General features: G+C 41.2%; 1 protein-coding gene across 5 annotated transcripts in view; it reads right to left on the minus strand.

Moving 5' to 3' along the window:
• Positions 1 to 7: 7 nt before the first annotated feature.
• FARP1 (FERM, ARH/RhoGEF and pleckstrin domain protein 1) overlaps positions 8 to 23,772 on the minus strand; it is a 223,677-nt gene continuing 199,912 nt past the window's right edge. For 2 of the 5 annotated variants that reach the window (XM_054056105.1, XM_054056104.1), the window contains exons 17-27: positions 20,646 to 20,727; positions 17,734 to 17,971; positions 15,478 to 15,608; positions 11,474 to 11,542; positions 9,444 to 9,533; positions 8,278 to 8,360; positions 7,805 to 7,917; positions 7,168 to 7,331; positions 4,593 to 4,700; positions 3,364 to 3,515; positions 9 to 2,321 (exon numbers count right to left, since the gene is read on the minus strand). In XM_054056105.1, the coding sequence (XP_053912080.1) occupies positions 2,240 to 2,321; positions 3,364 to 3,515; positions 4,593 to 4,700; positions 7,168 to 7,331; positions 7,805 to 7,917; positions 8,278 to 8,360; positions 9,444 to 9,533; positions 11,474 to 11,542; positions 15,478 to 15,608; positions 17,734 to 17,971; positions 20,646 to 20,727 (1,312 nt within the window). In that variant the 3' untranslated portion in view covers positions 9 to 2,239. Of the gene's footprint in view, positions 2,322 to 3,363; positions 3,516 to 4,592; positions 4,701 to 5,647; positions 5,785 to 7,167; positions 7,332 to 7,804; positions 7,918 to 8,277; positions 8,361 to 9,443; positions 9,534 to 11,473; positions 11,543 to 15,477; positions 15,609 to 17,733; positions 17,972 to 20,645; positions 20,728 to 23,772 lie in introns of all 5 variants that reach the window. The other 3 variants (XM_054056103.1, XM_054056101.1, XM_054056106.1) reach the window with 2 other exon arrangements.

Raw genomic sequence — 23,772 nt, forward strand, 5'->3', positions numbered from 1 at the left:
TCTTCACCTTTGTTTTTCCAGGCCTGTGGGCTGCTGCTGAGTTGTTAAACTACGCCATGTTAGTCCCTTTTTCACCTCTATGATAATCATCATTCACGTTCCTGGTGAGGCTTGAAGCACTGGAGTTCCTGCACTGGTTCACCGAGGTGGCTAAATTCATGCACTTTGGCCCAACGGGAAGGGTCAGAGGCTTGGAATCCACAAGCCGGGGGGGACGGGGAGGACCTGCAACTGGGAAAAAGTTCTTTGGATTTTCCTACAAACTTTCTGCTTTTGCCCTTCATCAGGTCAGAAAATGACAGAGGCAATGCTGTAGGGTAGATGTGATTATTATATCCCTACTGTTACGCAGGGGATGTAGCTAATCATAAAATAGTTTGGGTTGGAAGGAAACTTAAAGATCATCCAGTTCCAACCCCTCTGCCATGGGCAGGGACATGTCCCACTAGATCAGGCTGCCCAAGGCCCCATCCAACCTGGCCTTGAACACCTCCAGGGATGGGGCAAAGGAAAAGACAAGGTACCTGTCCGGGAGTTTGAACGTTTCCACACAGCAGATAGAAGTGTACTGAAATACTTGTTTCTCTTTGTCAGAGTGGCTCAGGGTGGAACTGGTGCTTGGCACAAAGGGTTAGGAGCCCATCCTCTTCTTGGATGGAGATCAATATATATCTTTGTTGGGGCCGGGGCAGGGGATAGAAAGAAAGCTTTACTGTCTTGAAACAGGAATATATATGGTAGTATTGTGAGGTATTTTATTCCCTTTTGTTGTGAGCAAAGCTGTAAGCAATTTATACATCGCACGTAAGTAAGCCATTAACAAAGTGAATAGCTAGACGAAGAACAAGCAGGGGTGGAATTGTCTCAGCTTCATGTCCCGTATCTATATTCAGGCCCCCTCTGCCTAACACTCAAAAGGCCTGTGATGGTGACAGATGTGTTTCCAGCACAGTGAACTTCGGTTAATGGGAGCCTTACACCATCCTCATGATGAAGTGTTTCTTTAAACGTAAGGAAAATTATCTAAGCATTACAGGCTTAGTGCTGCCGGCCTTCTGAGGGGGCCGAGTTTATCCAAAGTATGGAGTTAGCTAAGGTTAAAGCCAGGCATATGGAACGGGTAATTTCACTGCTAGTTGTGTCTGGTGCTCTCCATATACTGAGCACCAGGGGCGGGGAAGAGGGAGAGACTGAAATTCCAACAACAAACTAAAAGTCGCGCTAGGATGTGCAGTGAGCAGGATGAAAACGTGAGGCTTCAGCAGCAGCCCCAGCTTACAGCAACTTAGTTACCGAAACGCTCTACAAATCGGTCACGAATAGCTGCGGTTCTCCTAGCGTACAGGTTTTCTTTCACGTTTGTAAAACAAACAGCAGAACGTCACCACAGCCTTTAATTTCTTCTTGTACATAACCATTCACAGTACATCAACAGCCCAAATAATATTGCACTGGATTATGTTAAAAATTTTTCATCTTGCAAGTAGTATTCACTTTTCAAAGCCAACAAATGAACAATTTGGTCAACTTGCACCAAGAAAAATGGTTAGATAAGAATCCTATACTTTATTTATACCACATGGATTTGTAACCCCAAAGGGAAATGAGAACAAACTGTAAACTGCTTCCTTGTTAAAGATAGAAAATTAGTAACTCCTTGCTGATTAAATGTAGAAAGACGGGGAAAAAAATGAAATCTGAAAGTTATCTCATTTCTGTTAGACTGCTTCCTGTATATATAATTATATTCTATACTGTGAGAGTCCATCTACATTTAAAAATCCAGCAGTCTACAGGTTAACATGGTAAAAAAAAATAATATACTTTTATGAAAAGAGAAGAAATAGCGTTTGCCTCACAGGAGAAAGTTTTCAGATTGTGACTTTTTTTGTTTTAGGTGCAATCTTTGAGGCAACAAAATGTCTTTTGGCATTTGGCACTCTAATAAGGACAATAGTTTAATACTGGCACAAGCTAAAAACAGCACAGAATGACAAAATACAAGACATGAAACGAACGGCAGCCACTGGGATGATGGTAAGCTCTAGTTTGACCATACGGCGAACTTAAACAGTTTTGCTGAGGAATTGTGAAAGTTTCTGCAAAACCATACTTATTCCATTTCTTTTCTTTTACCAAATTCTAAGTTTTACTAAACTTGGAGGGAGAAAAGAGTTTCAAATGTCCTCTAGAAAATCAGCAGCTGCTGGACAATCAACAGAGCGGCTTCTTCAAGCCGTCAATAGGCGTGAGGCTCTTTATGACTCAGAGCCCGAGTGCGTGAGGCAGAGCTGGTTGCACTTCGGATCACTTCCATCCATCTGTGAGGAGGCACAAACAAAAGAACAGTCAATTCCTAAGGAAAGATTTCTTCAAAGATGCAGTCTACGCTATTAGTGGGGGACAGTTTTATTTTCAGTGCCTATGGGAGCATCTTGCTGCTTTACTCCTAAGTCTATCCAACATCAAGAGGCTGCCAAACACATACATGAAAGGAGCCTTAGGAGGGATAAACAGGGCAGATGGGATCCAAAATTAATGAGCTTAGTAGCAGTTTTAGTTGTTCCGCAGACACCAAATTTCTGTTTTTCCTGGATAGTCCAAGTGATGAGCAGCTCAGACCAACCATTTTCAATTCTAGAGTGAAAAAATATAACTTGGGCGCAGTTGCTACTTCTTTTTCCTAGAATTGAGAAAGGACTTTTGTGTTTCTTCCTCTTCTACTCATTAACTTAAACACCTTTCCCACAATTTGCCTTATTTGTAGTTTTAGATTGACACGGCTAAAACTGAATAATAGATTTTTTGATTTGTTAATGCTTCAAATAGAAGAGCTAAATTAGTTCCCACTATGAACCACCTCAAACCACAATTTAGGAGGAGTAGTGCCTGTTTCCTGGCTCTCCATGAATCTGAAATTCAGTGGGTGGTGTAAAAATTACATGCCGAAGCGGCAGAAATACATTGTAAGAACAGCCCCTTCTGTGATTTTATTGCAGGTGTGGATTTTCCATCCAGTTGTACCAGAGAGAGGGAAATTATTTTGCATAGCTACTGTAAAGTCCTGTGAGCTGCTTACATGCACCTGAAGTTGGAGACAGAGAGCTACTCATGCAGCCGGCCTGATCTATTTTGACTGTATAATTCCTGCACATAACACAGGATTTGTAGTGATTACTATTATGGCTATCACATTAAAAAGAAACAACATTTGTTTCCAGCATTATCAGGTTTAAATTTTTTTTTTAAATGTCGAAGTGTTCATTTTCTGGTTGTGCTGAACAGCTTCAGTATTACTGAATCAATTTACTAAACTGTCCATCTTTGTTTTACAAAATTCCCTCTCATCAAAGACCACCTTACCTTTCAAATGTGTATTCGCTTTCAGCCCTGAAGTAGTACATGTGGGATTTGAAATGTAGCTTGAATACATAATCTTTGTGAATGTTTTCAGATTCGGAAGGGATGGTAAGTGAATATCCCAACAAAGGAAGGCTGGCTAAGGGATGATTGTCCTGGAAAGAAATGATGGAAAACATTCTGAGAACAAATGCCCTTAAGTAAAAAGAGCCCGTAAGTAAAATGGAAGACAGAGACACACTCATTTAAAGGACACCATTGCTCTTCCATAGGTGTGTGGAAAAAAATACCAGCTTTATACAATTGCAAGAATGTAATTGTCTTGTAGTTTCTTTTTGCCCATCTTTACAGACACTTCTCATAAGGATCTTCTTCAGGCAGATCCTGCCAGTATTTCCTCATAAGAAAGTTGACTGAAATCTTGGACTTTCACTATTTTCAAGTTGATAAACATAAAGCTGCATCATTTGGCATCTGCAGAGGACAATGCATGTTGACCCCAGGCTTGCAAATGCCTACTGCTTTAGGAATGGAATGGCCACCATGCAGCGCTCATTGCTGAAGTCCTTTTAGTTCATGCACGGCATGTACAAACGAATCATTTCTTTATCCTGATTACATGTAGAATATCCTAAAATTCATTCGTTTTAAGTGCAAAAACTCCAGCGTTAAAGCTTTCTATAGTAATGGAAGTACCATGTAGCAACTGGAATTGTTTTGTGCTTACAGCCTGCTTGAATGCAGAGATTCAAAGTTCCAACAGATTCCAGACAGAAACCATCTAGTTTTGCAGTGGGAGGTTTGTTCAGATGGACTGGCTGCTGTTAACTCTTTTTTTGACTTGTGTCAGTGATGATCAATGAAGTTTCTAAGTTAGTATTAATTTTTAAATCGTAATAATCTCAGATTTTAATAATTTGTAGAAGGGAAAACTCGTTTAAACTTGCACTACAACTTCTGAGCAGTAGTGATACGTGTCATATAATACTTCTAGGAATGACATGTACTGTGACCATTGAAAGTTTCAAGGAACAAGCACACGTTCTTCAATCGACAAGCGAGCAGATTATGGACATTCCAAGTCCAGCCGTGTTAAATGTTGCATAGCCCTGACCAGTGCACCTGCTTCTCTCGCCTACAGCATCCCTGACTGATGTCCAATTTTCTCTCTGCTATCACTTTTAAAAGCCAAAATATCTTTTCCGGTCACACACAGTCATGCAATTGGTTACCTGGTGCGATTTATAGAAGAACATACAGAAGTTGGTGAACACCACCCAAAGCTTCTGCCACCCGTTGCTGTTTTTGAATTTTCTTAGCAGATTTCCAGACAGTTGATTCTGAAACAGATCCAAAAGAGCAAAATAAAACAGTGAAAGGTACCTGCAGTTTAATTATCGTGAAAAAAAATTATCTGCTTTTATCTAGTGGTATGTGACATTGTTGTATGTGAAAATGTTTTGGGTGAATTGATGTACTTTTCTTCTGCATTTTTCTACTACCAAGTAGTACAGAATGTAACACAATTTTTTGTTTGTAGCTGAAACTACAACAGCTTCTAAATCCAGAAACTTCATGCTACTACACTTATTGTTTGTTTTTTTTCTTTCAACTGAGGTGCCTTTGAGTAACATATGTAAAACATCAGTGTTGTAACCCTGGTCTGTCTTTGTTCTTTTCAAATGATACTTAAATAGAATAATGGAAACAGAAAGTCTGACATGAATTTATGAGGAAAGGAAAGTTATGATGTACTTTAGAACTGAAGACAGGGATTGGAGTCTCAGTACCCAATGAGTTCCCATGGTAACTTTTAAAGAATTTCAAAAGCAAGGCCTGTTAACTTTATTCTTAGCTGGATTTTGGATATTTTGACAAAAAGGAGGGGAATGCTGTAACCACACACAAGCATTTAATGCCCGGCTAAAGAAACTGCTCTTCACAGAGTGAAGATGTGAAGTCCAGCATCACTGTGCCTTGCAAATGAAGGGGAATTCTCAGTGAACGACTTATTACTTCCCATTCCTTGTTGACTGTAAGGGGTCTCACCTGGGTCAAAACAGCTGTTTATATCATTCTCATTATATAACGCAGAAGGGAATAATTTAATCTGTAGAGCTTAACAGTCAATGTCTGGTGGTCCTGATGTATCTACTACAAATGAAATACTGAAAACATTCTGTTGGATCTACATTTAATCCTTTGCTTTAAATTATCCCATTCTCTGATATCTGGACTGCTGCCTCCTTGCCCTAAGTTACAGGTGTACTCCTTAATTTTCTGTTACCTCATTACTCTGGAGGATATCATAAAAGGACAGGCTTTGCATTCGGTACCAGCAGACATATGAAATGGAAACGGGCCGCTGATCACTGATCAGTCCAGCAGGTAGGGAAGTACAGTCACTGACAGAGAGAGGATCTTCTACCACGAGAGAGACAGAAAGGAGGGAGAGACACAAAGAAAATAAACGATAATGCTGAAGTGAAAGCCACCAACAGAATGACGTGAGCATGAGCGTAACCTGCCACGCATGGAACGGCAGTGGAGCTGAAGATGTTTTCACAGAACAACGTATGTCTCCGGGATGCGTTTGGTCTTCACTGCTTTGTTTGCATTCGAGGCACGGGGAGGAATAAAAATAAGGAGCATTGAGCACTATCTCAGATCTAAAGATTTGCCTAACTAAATGTTTCAATTGCCAGAATTAGTCACTGATATAAGTTCTATATCTATTTATAATAAACCCTCTGCTTTAGGGAAAAATATGAGACCTTGTTCTATGCTGAACTATTCCTCCCTTATATAAGGCTATAAAAAGCAGAAAATCCACCTGCATGGGATCAAAATGTGGCTCTACAGTCAGCACTTTCTAGTACAGAATAATTTTCATTGTTATATTCCAGCAAGCAACTCGCCTTCTGTTTAAAACCAGAAGCAGTTACACAAACTCTGAATACAGTCTGTCCTCGCAGTTCTGTGTTCTGCATCATTGTGTCTTCTCTAAAGCAATGGTTGCCTGACGTCTGAGGGCTGTTCTGTGAGCACAAGTCCATTTAGCTTTAAGATTCCTTTTACCATGTTCATTGAGCACAAATTTCCATTTGATGAGGACTGTGATTAAGTACTCAGAGCTCCGCGGAGCCTCTCTTGGGTGAAGGAAGAACACCTAAGCAGGCTTACCACCTCACCCTAAAACCTACAATGAGCTAGGAGTCTTTCATTTTAATCTTTGAAAAGTCAATGTCTGCACCTCACCTACTGAGTACAGAATTAATAAACGTGTATCAAATTGGCTCAGCTGTGATTGGGGACAAAAAAGGGTTTTTATTTTGAGGTGGAAAATGCAAATAAAGAAAAAGCAGATGAGACTGAGCAATGAGACAAGGTTCCAGAAAAGATGGCTAGGTAAAGAAAGTAAGTTAGTAATACACATAATTAAAACTCTGGCTGCAGCAGCTAAAGACAATATCCTTTCAGCTCGAGCAATGACTTAATGCCTCTGTAACCGAAAGCATTAAGACAGTTTGACCTGCTTTAGATTTTAAAGAGCATCAGCATTTTTTGGACAGTTACTTATATGAAAATTGCTGCTCTAAGTGATTTTAAAAAGATGCACTAAGGGAGTAGATACGTGTGTCTTGTCTGATGGTTTATGGCATCATTTGGAGCTACTTAAATAGGTGTGCCTGAAACTTCCCCAGGAGGAGACAATGGAATAGTGCACTTATTAAGGAGGAGCAAAAAGGAAATTGTCATTCGAGAGCGAGGTTGGAGCTGCAGTTGAGATTGTTCTGAGGCAGATACCTCCACAGCAATACTAAAGTCGATCATTGAAACACTGGTATTTCTGTGCCAGCAGACGTGCACCGTAGTGTTGCCACGGTGTGGTGACTGACGTTCGAGTGAGGTGCGGGATGCACTGAGGTCGTCCTCAGATTCCTGGTCTACAGTAGTTTCATCAGGAGACTCTATGAAATGCAGGGAAAAAGCATCTTTCTTCCTCTATGCAATAACATATATAATTGGAAAAATTAAACAAATCAATCCTGTCCACAGTATTGTGAACTAATTTTAAAACACACTTTGAGAAAGAATTTTGTGCAGATGTTAATTAGATTTAATTTTTTTAAGTGTTTCTCCAAGTGTTAGAATCAAATACTAACTACTGTGCTATGTTGGTGCTTTTAATACCTTCCAAGGGCAGGCACTGCCCAAATCTTGTTAAATAGTTCCTGGAATCATTATGCTTAAGTCACTTCTCTATTGAAGTGAAACTTTCTGCTAACATCAACAAGAACATTAAAACAGCACATATATCAAAATACATACATAAAAAAGTCAACCTCAAATGTATCAGTTTGATCTGTGGTCAGCATTGTGGAAGCAATCAACAATCATACCGACTAAAGTGAATAAAACCTACTCTCTGGCATTTACTTACTGTTGTCAGGTGGGCTGCTAGCCAGTAATTCTGGGGCTGGGCCAGTGCTTTTCTCTGCCAAGTCTATGGCCATCTGAACGTCCTCAGTCCATTTGTCCATTTCAGCACGGGTACTAACAGGGGAAATCCAAGGTTTATTCACTTTCATACAGGCTGAGAATAAATTCTAAGAAATAGTCACAAGCTGAGCTTACCTTTAATTTAAATAAATAAATTCAGACACAAGATGCTAGGGTTTTTTTTTTTTTTCCTAGTAACTTAGTTTTGGTTCTGACTTGCACAACTGCCACTCTATGTCGTCCCATTTCCCTCTTTGTTTTGTTAACACGCGGCTTTCACAAAAGAATATACCTTTGAAATTGTTTTAGGAGCATATCCAAAGAAAATGACTCCTCTGCTTTTCTATCTGTCCCACTGTGAAAGCTGCAGAGAAATGCAGTTTACATGTGTATGCTGTGTCTCCACTGATTTACCTTGCAGCAACAACGATGGATTGGTGTTGACCTCGTAGTGTTAGACAATGAGGAACCCCCCATTCTTCTTCGCTTTCTTCAATCTGAGAGATAAAAGCCCAAATGCAGTCAGATTGCAGGCAGTACATATTTCCTAGGGTGAAACAGTGAACTGAACAAGCTCTTACCAGTGGGGAAAAGAAAACTAAGAGAAATGTTCACAAACAGCATTTCAAGCTAGATATTGGGAAAAGAAATGGTGGCTTGCAAGTTGGAAAACCAATAAGCAAAATCTGTAATAGCCTCTTAAACTAAAAGCATGGCTTTGTCTGCTTTGTGTAAAAAAAAAGGGAGGGAAAACAGTCGTATTTTATTAGGAGATCGTGTCTTCATACCAAAGGATATGTTTGGCTGAGAGTGCTCTGGACACTGCAATATAACGAAGTTCTGTTGTAAACAAGTCCACACCAAATGGAACTGACAATTGAGAAGACTCCTAGATAAAACTTGGAGCCTCAGAGGTATTTAGAGGAATTCAGTTACTGTGGTACTGATTATCTAACTCAATTCTCAGGAAAACAGTAATGAATAAATATAAACTAATGAGCAGTTCTAATACAAATAATGGGGGGAATGAAAGTGTTTTGAAACTAGCAAAAATATTTGTGAAATCACACAAGAAGAGGTAATTAGGTGCTATTGGCTCAAATTGGCTGTTTTCCAGAAGAACCGCAACAAGAACTCTAAATGACATATTGCTGCCAGTTTCCCACTACTTTAAGATGACCAGAAAACATGAGGAAACATTTTTTTGTAGCAATTAGATTGTCACTACTGTTTATCTGCCTTGCACAATGTGTCTACAAGCAATTGGTGATGAATTGCTTTCAAGAATCATGGTTAAATTTATGGATTAAAAAAAATAAAGAACTCATTTCACAAGAGGTTTGCATTATGAGGCAAAATGCCTTCCTCCCCAACTTTTTGCTATATAATCAACTTTGTGTGCAAGGCTGCACGAACATATGCTGAACCCAACGCAGCCTCATCAGGCACTGCAGAATGTAACCACAGATTCCCTGAATCAGAGAACAGCCCTCTGCTGCTGCAGAAATTAATCAAGCAATTAAGATGGAACCACTAATGGCCATTGAAGCATGAATCCCATAAGTTCTCACAATACTTACTGTCATGCCATACAGTGGAAGATGCCCATGGACTTTAAACTGATTTGATGCTGTCAGGCCTCTACTTGTATACAATAAAATATCGTTGAACTAAAAAGCAAGAATAAGCATTATTAGAATGATGTTGGGATGGCTATATGTGGAAAAATAAAGAGAATGGTAAATAGGGGAAAGCTATCCTCTACTGGCTGACTTATTTATATGGCAGTCCTAATGCACGAATCCATAATGGCTTCCAAAATATTCCCATACCTAGTATTAGCACCTGTTATTTTCCCTTCTTTCCCAGCTAGTTTCAGAGATATTCCCACAATTTTCCATTGGATATCTTCTGAGGCCTCCTAATATTTCCTTTGTGGTCAGAGCTAACAAGCCACGACATCAGTGAAACCAAGTAGTGTGCTTCACACTGCCACATTTGAAGCTATGGAACGTGTTTCACCAATATCTTCTTCCGATTAGCGTGGAGAGATAAGCAAGTGTGGCCCAGAGAGGTGTGTCTGACTTAACTCTTACAGTGTAAATGGCTATCTATTATTCCACATAGTCAGAAGGAGGCTGTAAGACCTGGTTTAGATTAGAAACACCAAGGTGAAGTGACCAAATACCTCAGTTTGCGGAGCTTTCTGCATGTAACAGCAATTGTCAAAAGCAGGTCAAATGCCCACTTGCATTTTGCTGCCATAACATCAAAGGTGTATTTTCACTGTGCCATCTGGGTCAAAGCATGTTTTTCTCAAACCAGACAGTTGCATCAGGAAGATTCATACTCTGGCACGAAACAGAGCTCTCCCAACGACATCTACAACCCGACAGCAGTAGTTCATGAAGCTACATGGATCAGCCACTAGAGGGGGATTTAATTTTGCCAATGATTACGCATGTATTCAGTGTCCCAGAACCCTGACTCCGGATTTTATCTCCAATAGAATTCTGGTGCTTGAGACAGACCAAAGACTTCTGTGACAACACCAGCAACTGATAAAACTGACTTGAGAGTCTTGTCTCAATTTTTAAAATGTTTTATACAAGTATAATGTCAAGGCATCAGCTGCTAAGAATTGTGATATGCAAGAAAATACATACCATATTCTTTAGGCTTCCTCTTTAGTGCCTTTAAAGGCAGAGGATAATCCCACCCAGCTAGATATTAGCAGTTATATCTTTGGTTTGTTTGAAAGATTGTCAAACATCTTGTAAAACCTATCATACAATGCTTTTCTATACACCCACTGTCTTCACCTGTTGCATACAAGAAGCCAAGGAAGTATTTTCCTGTCATACCGCACAGACTCTTTACTGTTTTGCCCTGTAACGCTGGACTAAAAAAATCTATGCACCCTGCTGGGTATCCCAGTGCCCCAACACCAAAGGCTTAGCAGCAGAGGGATGAGGGACTTGGGAGCAAGTCAGCTGGCCAGGAAGAACAGAGAGGAGGAACCATTTGGTCAGCTCTTGTGGATCAGAGATCCATCTGGATCACTGTAACCTGAAAATGCTGCAAGTAATGGCAGGAGGAGAGAACCTAATGCAAAGGCCACAACATGTATCTCCAGGTAAAGGCAGGTCCATCAACATGCTGGGCGCTTCTGGGCTGAAGCTGGATATTTTGTGGAGAAACTTGATTCTGTAATGTGTCTTGAGAGCATTACATAGATCATCATTCGTATCACCAGGAGTGTATCTTCTTTTCTGGTTATGACCTCTAACCCTGGTGCCCCTTTTCATTTTATAATGACTCTGCTTTTATTTGACACAATGTTGCTAGAAGGTGTTATTTTATTGTGATTTTCAGTGTCATATGAAAAAAAAATAAAAGAGGTTTTATCTTTGTAGGAAGCAGTTACATAGAGAATATTGGATTTGGACAGAAACATAAGTTCTAAACAACCAGCTATATAGGCAATGTATTATGTTAACTTAAATAAGACTGTTAAAAAGTAGTTACTGTAATTCATGTCTAATAGTTCATCTAATAATTACTTATAGTTTCATTTCATTACATAAAGACAAACTGTATTCTTGCTTACCAGGAAGAACATCCGTTGCTGTAAACCTTTTCCAGACAACTTACTAAGACTGCCCAGTCTAATGAACTCCTGTGAGAAACAAATGCAGAACAAATATGTACCTTTTGCATGAGGATGACTTTTTATTATGCAAAAATAAATATGAGTGCTTGAACATAGGACGGACCTGACTATAAGTCACCAGGACTTTTTACTTTCTTTATTAAATATGTTCAAAATACTATTAATATTTATAGAACAATAAACTAACTCTCTTTAGGATAAACTCTTTCATAGCCTTTCATTCATTTTAAGAAAACTCCGCTAAGCAAAATTTTCTCTACCTAACACTGATTCCTTCAGACAACTCCCTCCTTCATTGGCTTTTGAATGTGTATTTTTCATGTTACAAATGATGTAAAAACGGATGATGAATTGGCCTGTCCGTTATTGGCTTGCTACTGGTAAGCTTCTCTTGTGCGTATGGCATACATAGCTCTTCACAGAGCATCCCAGCCACCATCAGCAACAGAAAAGCAGGGACATTTGTCTGGCAGTGTGAGTTATCCTACTTACCATCCATGTCGTATAATACAGTACATTAATTTTAGATCGAACCGTTCAAGAATGTTTAGGAATGGAATTATAGGAAAGGTGGCACAGCTGAAACTTTCAAAATGCTGGATTTTCTGGGCTTGCTATGAACTGTACTGTAACTGGCAGACAAAGACCTGGGTGTGTTGGTCGACAGCTGACTGAATATGAGCCAGCAGTGTGGTCAGGTGGCCAAGAAGGCCAATAGCATCTTGGCTTGTATCAAAAACGGTGTGGTCAGCAGGACCAGGGAAGTGATTCTTCCCCTGTACTCAGCATTGGTGAGGCTGCACCTTGAGTACTGTGTTCAGTTTTGGGTCCTGGGACATGTTCAGAGAAGGGGAACGAAGCTGGAGAGCAAGTCTTACGAGGAGTGGCTGAGGGAACTGGGGCTGTTTAGCCTCGAGAAGAGGAGGATGAGAGGAGACGTTATTGCTCTTTACAACTATCTAAAAGGAGGTTGTAGAGAGGTGGATGTTGGTCTCTTCTCCCAAGTGACAGGTGACAGGACAAGAGGGAATGGCCTCCAGCTGCATCAGCGGAAGTTTAGATTGGACATTAGGAAAAATTTCTTCACAGAAAGGGTTACCAAGCACTATCAGAGGCTGCCCAGGGAGGTGGTTGAGTCACCATCCCTGGAGGTGTTTAAAAGGCAGGTAGATGAGGTGCTTGGGGACATGATGTAGTAGTGGGTAGGTACGGTGGAGTTGATGATCTCTAAGGTCTTTTCAAACCTAATGATTCTATGAACTCACCTTTCTACTTAACTGAAACCCATGAAAATACAATTTTTCAGTCACTTGCTCTAGCTTCTGTCAAGAGGTCTATATCTATTTCAGTCTTTCGAAGGTCATTCTACTCATAATTGTGCATATAAGGGGCATATAAAGCACCTGAATCACCGGCAGCTTAACCATAAACTGGCTGTCGAAGATTAATCTCTTCAGAAAGAGGCTATGGTTGCCTTAAGGTTGCTGTGAGGTGTCCAGTACCTCTACCTGCATTGCATAGGGACTAAGGGGTGGAAAAAGTGGCTAGAGGTGGTTATCCCTGTATCACCGTAAGCTCATGTCAGCAGAGGTGCCACTGGAAACTGTTGTCAGCTATCAAAGAATATTAATCATAATTACTATTTATACAGTAGCCCATAACGATCACTAGCAGTCTTAGCACGACCACGGCAAGCACCGTGCAAACACACAAATCAAGAGGTGCAGGTCATTGCAATCTGCAAGCGCAACGGACCATGGGAGGCTTTGATGTCCAATATAGGAACATGTTCAGCAGCAGCATACACCCCAGACTGGGATAACATGAACAGGATGGTTACCTATAGCTGCCTTTAAGACGGCTGAATCACCAGCCTGTCACGAGCCTTCTCCTCTGAGACATGGAGTTCAGCCACCTTCAGGCAAACTGAGAGAGAGGGGGGATAGGGACCTCAGCTGGAGCCAGAAGTGCGTCAAAAGAGCTGGAAAGCCGAACACCCTGGGCATGTGCCAGAGCATAGTGGTGAAAGCTTCTTGCCTTGGCAGGCAAACAAGCTCTGCCTCCCATCTGGCTTTTTCTTGAACTTCCTAGGAGAGGAAGACTGCTCTGTTTTTAAATAGAATAGGGAAGCAGAAGCAACAGATGACAGCATTTAATTCCATGCGATAGAGAGATGCACAGGCTGTGAAATGTCCTGAGGGGCTTGCCATGCAAGTGAATGTGGATCACTAGAAGGATGCACAAGCTGTAGCGGCAGCTTGGGATCCAGGGAAGAGGCAAAGTGAGGGACTGAAGAACAGCCACAAATCTAGAAACACCTGGGCTGGGTGCTGCCTTCCCCATGGCACATCAACTTCAAACTACTTTTTCTAAATGTTTAAATCTTTAAATGAACTAGACTCTAGAAAGCTCAACAAGTTGCCTCTCTGTCATGACCCTGCTGCAGCACTGGACATAGACATGGCAAGGCAAGCAGATCCCAGGCTGTGGCTCTCGCTGAGCAGCAGTCCAGCCACCCTACAAGAGCACATCAGGGATGGACAGGTGGGCTACAGGGAAAGTTCAAGTGCTGCCCTATGAAAAGGATATAAAGATACTGCAGAGTGTCCAGTGGAGGGCCACAAAGTTGGCGAAGGCTTTAGAGGGGAAGCCATATGAGGAGCAGCTAAAGTCACTTGGTCTGTTCAGCCTGAAGGAGACTGAACATTGAACCTCATTGCAGTCTACAGCTTCCTCACAAGGGGAGGAGAATGAGCAGGCACTGACCTCTTCACTCTGGTTACCAATGACAAGAACTAAGGGAATGGCAGGAAGATGTGCCAGGGGAGATTTAGGTTGGATATTAGGAAAAGGTTCTTCACCTAAAGAGTGGTGGAGTACTGGAACAGCTCCCCAGGGAAGCAGTAGTGGTGCCAAGCCTGACAATATTCAAGAAGCATTCAGGCAATGCCCTCAGACATATGGTGTAAATGTTGGGGTTTCCTATTGTTGGGGTTGTCCTATGCAGAGACAAGAGTTGGATTGGATGGTCCTTGTGGGTCCCTTCCAACCCAGAACATTCTATGATTTGGGGTTCAATGCAAACCTCATCTTTTTTTTCCAAGCTGTTTCCCAGAAACGCATAACAGGTGAGAACAGTTTAGCATTTTCCTTGGCATTGCAGTTGCTGCAAATACTGTTTTGGGGTATTGCACACAAAAGCCAGGGAAATGGTGGGGATGAAATTGCTTGAACAACAGACAACTCTCAAGTTTGCACGCAGAGACAAATGAACACAGAGAAGTAAAAGAGGCTACAAATACTACACTGAGGTTCATTTATTCTGAAATAAGCCTCCGCTTTTTGAAAAAGCATGACAAGTAAGAAAGAGATGTTGGTATTTTGTAACATAATTAAAAGTATTTACTTAAGGCAAGACTGTCTCAAAAATTATTGCCTAACATTACATGTACACTCTAGAGACTGCTTGTCCCCAGGGCCAAGAGTTTCAAAGCTAGACAATGAGGAAGGACTGAAGGTTCTCCAGCACAAATATCTTTCCTTTAATCTGCTTTGCTCTAGCATCAAGGGTTGAATTAAAAAAAATTAGGGCAGCAAGAAATGAGGAAATGCACAACTGCTTAAGCTCTGAATGCTGTGCTAAATATAATATTTTTACCACCCCTGTAATAGATGTTTGGAATTGCCTACAACAGTCCAAATCCATACTAAGATAAACCTAATAAAATCAGTGAAAAGGTAATAAAGACAATTGCCTCTTCTGATTTTAAAGGCTGCTATTTTCTATGCTATTATTATGTTTACATTTGATAGGTTTTGGTGAGAGAAAAATGTTCATATGAGGAAAAGCAATTTCACAGCGGCTTCTAATAAACAGGTGTCTAAAGCACACCTAACGCTTTGAAATTGTATCAGAAATAGATCACAAATCTGCTACTTACCCTTCCCGGGATCACCAGATTGTCTATGCCTATCAAGTCTTTCTTGAGTTCATGCAGCTTCTGGAAATTCTCCATCTTTATCATATTGCCATGGAGCTGAGCCACCATTTCAGAAATCTCAGCCAAAGCAGCTAGATGGATAAAACCATAAAATGCTTATTACAAATTTACAGGAACATTCAAAAAAGATAGATGGCTTTTGTCTGCACTACTTAGCTCATGAACATCACCCTTCTTGGGTTACCCCTCTCCTTCACACTGTAAAGCTACTCAGGCAGACCTAAAAAAACACACAAACTCTGGACATCATCTTATGGAACGGAGGGGAGAGAGTGGAGTGTTGTAACAAAGAGACAACCAGAAGTTTGCTCTATTTTAGTCAGAGGAATTTTGTAGGAATAACTGAGTCAATTGAGAGCACAAATTAATAGGTTGTCCTAAAGGATTTAATTTCTTACATCCCCAATTAATCTAGAGATCGTCTCTAGGCTTGAAAAAAAAAAAAGCATTCTCCCCCCCTGCCTGCAGCACACTGGGTCTATATTGAAAACGCTAGGAAATGGGAGTGTCATTTATTGTATCAATTCAGATGCTAAACACAGTAATATTGGGGTTTGTCCTCAGTCCCAGCAATGAGAGCAACTAAAAAGGATTCACGTTGCCAAGCAGCATCACAGCCTTATCTCATTCTCTCCAAAGACAATAAGTGACCTAACACCTGGGAGTGATTCTTCCTAAGGAACGCCTCCATTGTTGAAGGGGACATTCGCTGCATGAAGAAGGATCAGGTAGGATACCGGAGGAAGCAGACACTACAAAGTCCCACTCTTGTGGCAGCAGAAGCCAAATCAAGTCAGGTTGTTGCCAAGCTGCTTCCCGTATCTTGTTTTTTTGCTCTGCCAACAAGGTAGTAACTCAACTCAGGGAACTGAAGAGAAAATCAATCCACCCTTTGATGTCTTCTCGGGGACCAGTACACAGACTAGCTCCCTGTGTCATCATGTATGTGACGGCCAACCAACCCTGATACACCTGAACATATGGGCAGTCTCTGAGTGGGCTGAACACACTAATTGACTGACTTCAGTACTAGAAGATCAGTTACAACCACTTGTGTTAAGAAAACATATAGCCAAGGGAACAGTAACAGTGGTTCTTCCTTCTTATATCATTGCATAGTGGACAGTTCATCCACCGGTTAGCAGGAAACTGTGCTCTCCTCTGGATTCACATCCACATCTCCCTTTTTTATGCTTTCTTTACACTCTGACCTTTAATAAAAATCTGCAGACCCCTTAGTGAAAGACTGATCCCAGAATGATGTTGTCCTCGAGTCACGCTGTCCTTCTCACGCTCTCTTATTTTCATCCCTGAATCCTGTGTTTGCATCCATTTCAGAAGTGGAGCAGGAATCAAACCCTGATGGCTGCTGCACACTCTGGCGAGGTGGGAATGGACACGTCATACCCATCATCTAGCCTTGGCTAGAAGAAACAAAGCCACTACCCTCTGTCTTTTTTTCAGATCATTCAGGCAGTAGCTACATTTAGGCAAATATCTGTGTCATGCAGCACTTCAGTGCCACAGATCTCTGTGGCGTTTCGTATTGCTACAGGTCAAATTACCTCCCCATTTTGTGCCTTGTCTGCTGTGGACGTCATTGCATGGCACGTAAGGGAATTTAGCCAGCTAACTCAGCTAACATCTTATGGCTGAGAGCAGTCATGCAGTCACTGCTCCCTGCCCAAGTGCTTCTGTGCTCTATAGATGGTAACAGAACAAACTGTGTGTCTGGAAAAGTAACAAGTAAAGTTAAATAATACTTGAAAACGTAATTAACAGCAGCCACTTTTGGTCAGACCAAGGGTTCACTTGGACCAATATTCTGTGTTCCTAGCAGATCTCTAGGGAAAGCTAGGAACAAGACAAACACACACGGCATGTTCCCCGCGCTCTCTCCCTACTTCTCAACTGTTTTAATTTCAATCGACTTCCTAAACTTCATGTCATTTCTATGTGTTAAAGAACCCCCCCGCAGATTTCTCTTCTGAGTACTTGTCCAAACTGTGGCATGTGTATACAAGAGCCACCTTAATCCTGCCATTTCTGGTCTTCTGAGTGCTGTATTTTGCAAATCAATCCTCTTTCAATGCAGGTTTAAAAAAAAGATTTATTTGTTTTGTCCAGTCATGCATCTCTAATGAATTTGGATGCCATTCCCCAGCTCCAGAAATTGGTGTCTTTTCTCTCACTTACCTCTTGAATCCCTGAAGTCCATGTGACTTGGTGGGTAGTGTTTGCAAAGCCTCTCCATTATCTGTTTGTAATGCATAAGTCTGTGTAAAGGTCTGAGAAGGAAGGTATTGAGAGGCAAGTAGCAGACTTTCTGTAGCTCAAAATCCCTGCAAAAGTTCTCCAGCTTGCGAGAGTTCTTGATCCCATTCTCCAACTCCATTAAAATCTCATTGTGCTTCCACAGGTGAATTGTCAGTTGCTTTACATGCACAAAGAAAAGAGCATATGGTAGAGCTATTAGCAGTCATTCTGAGACATGAGTCAGCCCAAACCTATTCCAATAAAAAAATACATCTAACACAGCAGTTGGGATTTTGCAAACCAAATCACTGCACAACACAATGGTCCTGATATTCACTTGAAAAGGAGAAATGTCATTGCTCGTTTGAAGTACAAAGCCCCTCCCCTTCTGCATTTCCTGTAAAACAAGAGTACATGAGTAAACAAAGCTAAGTCTCATGTCAGTGAGAAATCCAAAGGCAAGGAGATGACACAAACACAGCTTCTGCAAGTGTAGGGAGAGGGTTAGACAATACAAATGCAGAGCTAGGAAAGAAAATGGGATTTTTCTAGGAGAACGAAGGAATTTGGTTGTCCTAGTTCCCTTAGGTGCTTTTGGGGAACTGAGATGCAGGCAAACACACTTCTAGCTTCTGCTTCCCTATTATTAATGAGAAGTTGCATCTCCTGGGAATGCACACAAACACAAAACAGAGGAGTCACTTCACAGAAATCAGTATGTTAAGAGTTCTTCATCTTTGGATTAACTCCTCCTTAGTGCAGTCTCCTGGCAACAGGGGAGTTGTGCACCAGCAAGTGAATAAAGTTTGCATGACATATGTAACCTCATTAAGGTTTTGTTACCACAGTCATTCACAAGTCCCATTTAAAACAATTAATCAGTACTTTTTTTAATAATTAACACATGGGCTTCATTTGTGTTTTGCAAAAGGTAAACTGGTTCTTCAGGATGTGCACAGCTTCTCTGAGCCGCAAAAAAGTCTCCCAATACCTGGTAGAACATCAGTCAGCAACAAAAAGAAATGGAATGCGTATGTTGAATGGACTTGAAAAGACAGTTTGGCTTATTCTAAAGTTCATGCTTTTTGACTTATTTCCAATCAGCTCCCCTTTCCCGTAATTTGTGACATCCTCACCAGAAACATAATTTCCCCACAGCCAAGCTGCTTCCTCCATACACTGCATATTCATTTTACAAGGCTGTAACTCAAGCAAAGACACAGCAGACCCTCTGGACTACTAGAGAGGCTGCCCATTAATTACTTGCTTTTAACTTCTTTCCTATGTTAATTAAACAAGGAGTGTCAGCTTTTGGGTCTTTCAATAGATCCCATGATAATAACGTGGAGTTTTAAATAACTTCATAATATGCTGTCCAGTTCTTTAAGTCAATTCGGGTTTTACCTCTTTCCTCCACAAATCTGTGCTTATCAGGAGTGCTGGTTCTCAAAGCAAAGGGAACAAAATCCTCTAACGGGAAAAGAATGGCAAAGGTGAAAGCACAGTGACAGGTTTAAGTTACAGTCAGGATTCTACACTGCCATTAAACTCGTGCCACAGAAGGATCTGCAGGCAGTGAAGAACAGACAGTTTAATGTTGCAAGGTACCAAGAGCAGAAGCAGAGTCTGTCAGAAGCTGAGATTCAAAAAACTGTTTGTGAAAAGGTGTGTACTGATGACAGCAGGGATGGAAGTAGAAAAATGCCCCCTGTGATTCTTTCAATGCCTCCAAACTGTGTCTTGAGGGGAAAAAGCAGTTCCTGCTAAGTACACTGCAGAAAGAGAAAGGCCGCCTTACTGGCGATAGAGCTGCCTGTGTTGGGGACTGTAAATCAAGATTTCTACGTTCCCTTTTCCTAATTTGCTGTATAATCACTTGCACATCACTTAACCTCTCTTCATCTCTTCTGTCCTTCTGAAAGATAACCCTAGTACTAACTAACATCTCAGGAGAGCTGTAAAGATTAAACTGTCCTTTCCTCCAGTCAAGGACTCAAGGCTGCTCCATCTACTACCTTCGAAATGCCAAAGTGGCAAACACTAAAGAAAGATTTATTGGAGAGTTTTGAAAGCACTCCGAGAGCCACATGCTGAAGGTGCAGTGCCATGTTTTGCCCCACACTGACCTGGATGCACAACTGCATTAATAAAGTCAGCTGTGTGTTATCCATCTATACTGTAAAAGCTTGTAGGGTTTTCACAGGCTCCCGTGCCCTCCTTCCAAGCTGCCTGTTCAGTAACACGGAGCATAAAAAATGCTACTCTGGCCAAACGAAGAACAGATGCAAAGTCTGCTGAACTTTACACCTAGATTTACACTTCATACACGTACTTTTGCTTCTAGCTTTAGAGAGATCAAAGGCAATTATTTGTATTTATTCAAAACCCTTTCATCTAACTTGGCACTGTAGTGCACAAATATGTGTTTCCTAAATCACATCAATATACAGGTTACATTCACTACTCCTGCAATACCTTAACACTTACATTTGCACGCACAATTAAGTGTATTCTGTGTCTGAATAGTGTATTCAACCACACAAATTCTTACGTTTTGCCCTCTTATTTGAAAGGAAAAAGAGCTGGATATGAAATGTTCATGAACTTCCGTGTTTGTTGTTCTATATTCAGACAGGAGATTGAGAAAAGGGGCAGGACAATTCAAAATCAGCTAGCAATTCTGAAATATCAGTGCTCACCAAACACTTGATACTTCATCAAAGGAAATTTTTACAGTATAAGCTTTGATTACAATTGGCAAAAACCAGCACAAGAGGCAACATCATAAGAAAATTAAAAGCTCAATAATTCTATTCCATGTCAAAGCTTAATAGTTATAGGATCATTCCTACCTTCATACTCTGAATGTTCTTTAGCATAACATCTCCAATTCTTTGGTAATCTCCTTTAATATGAGCATTAGAGCGGCCTTCCCTGTCAACGACAGAAATATCACACACTTCGGTCATGCAATAAAACCACACAATCACTTTTAATCACAGAAAAGAACTCAATAGCTCATTTCTTTTAAATTCCTGACCCCCATGCTCCCTCACTCAGGAGCGTTCGAGGAATCTTCCTAATGAACATGTAATTCCCAGGTATGGTACACCCTTCACCCAGCCTGGCTTGCACTGCTAACAATAGGGAGGGCAAGCACTTAACACAAGGGTTAGACCTTTAAAAAAAATTGCTGGCCTTTTTAAACACACCAAAGAATGCTGGAAATGGCTTGAGAAAAAGACAGACACCAAAATTCCATCACAATAAGTAGCTTAGAACAGAAGAATAATTCTGCTCAGGAACAAGGATTGCACCCTGACACAGGACCCACAGGTGTTCCTCCTTTGAAAAGCTTTCTACTTATGCAAGGGACAGTGGGGCAAAAAAGAAATTAATCCATTCAGCATCTGGGTTTGACTCAGAAGTGTAACAAATTGGCAGGGAACTTTCTCTCAGCATGTCACTTTTGGTATTAAAAATGCAAACTGCTCCCTCCCACCCATTCAGCTGCACTTCGGTGGGTGCTCCATTTGGAAGAACCCCCGCTCCTGATGAAAAAGATATTCCTGCTTCTAAACCCACGTGTGAGACAGACAGGGACACCATGCTCTGACTGGATCCAAACCCATCTTTTTGAAAACACAGGAGGAAAAATAATTAATATAAGAACCTAACTGTTACAGAGCTGTTCCAATCAAGTTTGGTTTTCAAAAGAAAATTGCTAAAGGGGTGTAGGGCAAAGCCCTGTCCTCCTCCCGTTTCCAACTTCTAATACTGCATCCAAGTTTCCCACAGCATGTTTTTTTTATATACTGTCCTCATTTTTTTAAATTCAGTTTAATTCCCACATCTAACAATTGCGAGACAGACAGAGTCCTGTTGTTAGCAACAGCAGTTTAGCCAAAGAAATGCATTACCTTGGAAGAGGACAGAAATATAACCACGCTGTAAATGAACCCAGTGATAATGGGCCCTTGGTTTTGTGTTGCTGCTAAACGGATATGTTGTTTTTCACCCCCTCGCAGTGGTTCAGACTTTTAAGACAACCAGATGGTAAATCTCTGCATTCCTTATTACTGGCAATTTAGCCAGAGAGGTCCCACACTTACCAAATCATAGAGGATGCAACTGTTGGTAGGAATAGAAGGAATATACTTTCAGTGGTAAGACATGTAGAATTTTTTTTTTTAAGTCCATATTATTACATCAATAGATGCATATTCAGCTGTATTCTTTGTTTTGTAAAGTTAAATACAGTTATGTTCACACTGGATAATCTCTCTGCATGCCTTTCTAATTGGGAAAGGTGGAGGGCACAGCTTACGAATACTACACAGGAACATTTCCTATTTTATCCTTCAGTAAAGAGACTCAGCTGATAAACCAGGGATTGTTCCATGTTCATTTGAACAATATCCCATTTCATTGGCTATCTTTAATTATTTCCTGTTGTGTTAACTCTCCCAGGTACTCACATGCCTATTTAAGCAAGAAAAATACAGTTCTCAAAAAGATTTGCTGTTTTTTTCTGAACTTAAAGGTTACACTGGAGTAGGAAGTTGGGTTGTGTCACTGGTAACTTTAATCAGCATTGCCAATTTTGCAAAAGCACATTACGGACTGGATGACCTTCATGGTCCCTTCCAATCCAAACCATTCCATGATTCTATGATTCTATAGATACTGCCAGAGTCAAAACATGACCAAGAAATGGTCTATAGTGCAAGAACAGCAGAGGTTTGCATGGACATTACAGGACTACAGTTTCCACGTTTACCTGAAGATAAAAGTCCAATATCCAATTTCTCCCTTCAGGAAGCCTCTGTCTGTCAAGTCATCTCCCATTTATGTTCTTCCCTGCCTTCCCCCTCCCCCATGTCTTATCCATCCAGCAGGTCTCCCCTCTGAGATTTCTTCTGAGAAGTTGTAAATAAAACTTTCCAGCCATTAAAGCCCTGCTCAAAGTGGTGCATATCAAAGTGCCCCGACTTAAAACCACAACCATTTGAAGTCCAAGGCAGTAGCACTGCACTAGCAGGAAGCAACAGAAAGCCGCCCTCCACCTGCGCAGCCAGCATGCAGCATCCCATCTGAAATGGTTCCCACTGTGCCTCTGCGCACAATCCCAGAAATGCTGAAGCCAGATGAATTTGTGCTGCTGCCAGTAACAACGTGGTGTTCGGTAATTATCTCTAGAAGAATTCTTGCTTTATGTGTTATTCTTTCACTCTCTGGCATTGCCTGGATCCTGTTTAATGTCTCGACACTTGAGTTAATCTAATGGACTTCAGCAGTTTGGTACTCTTCTGATTTACTGCCAAGATAAACATTAAGCAGATTATTCCAGACTGCTATATCTAAATAGAAGTTGCTTTTCTGACCTCAGGGCTACATAAAGGTTGGCTGGAATACTTGTTGCACATTTCTTGCCTACTAGCTAGCTACTCGAAGGCCGACCTCAAGCCAGAGGGACTGCTTCCAGTAACTTTGTGAACTTCAGCTAATATTTAGTGCTGTTGTTCATTGAACAGTCAGGTCCTTATTTCCTAAAAGTTGACCCCTGGCCCCTACTCAGCACTGCCAGCACTGACTGCTTGCACAGCATCTCATCACATCAGTCACGTGAAAGCATCAGGACCACTCCCCTTGATTTGCTTTGGCCACAGACTGGTCCAAGGCTTTTTTTTTAAACAGCCTGAGAGCTTTCAAATCCTACCCTGCGTCTTGGCAGAGTGACAAGGAGGGAGAGAAGGGTGTTGCCCCAAAATCCAGCTTCTTGCTGAACAGTGTAGAGTTGAATCATACCAGAGCCCTCTGCCCAGGCCAACAGAGGTAACCTGTGCTGCAGGCAGATAGATGTACACTGCTGGAAGGAACAGAACCCTAAAAAAATCCAGAAATGTGATGGCTGAGTATTGCTCCTTGTTCCAACCGTTCTTCTTGCTTTGGTTATTTGTTTCTATGCAAATGCTGCAT

This window comes from Cuculus canorus, chromosome 1 (genome assembly GCF_017976375.1).
Source record: "Cuculus canorus isolate bCucCan1 chromosome 1, bCucCan1.pri, whole genome shotgun sequence".
NCBI lineage: Eukaryota > Metazoa > Chordata > Aves > Cuculiformes > Cuculidae > Cuculus > Cuculus canorus.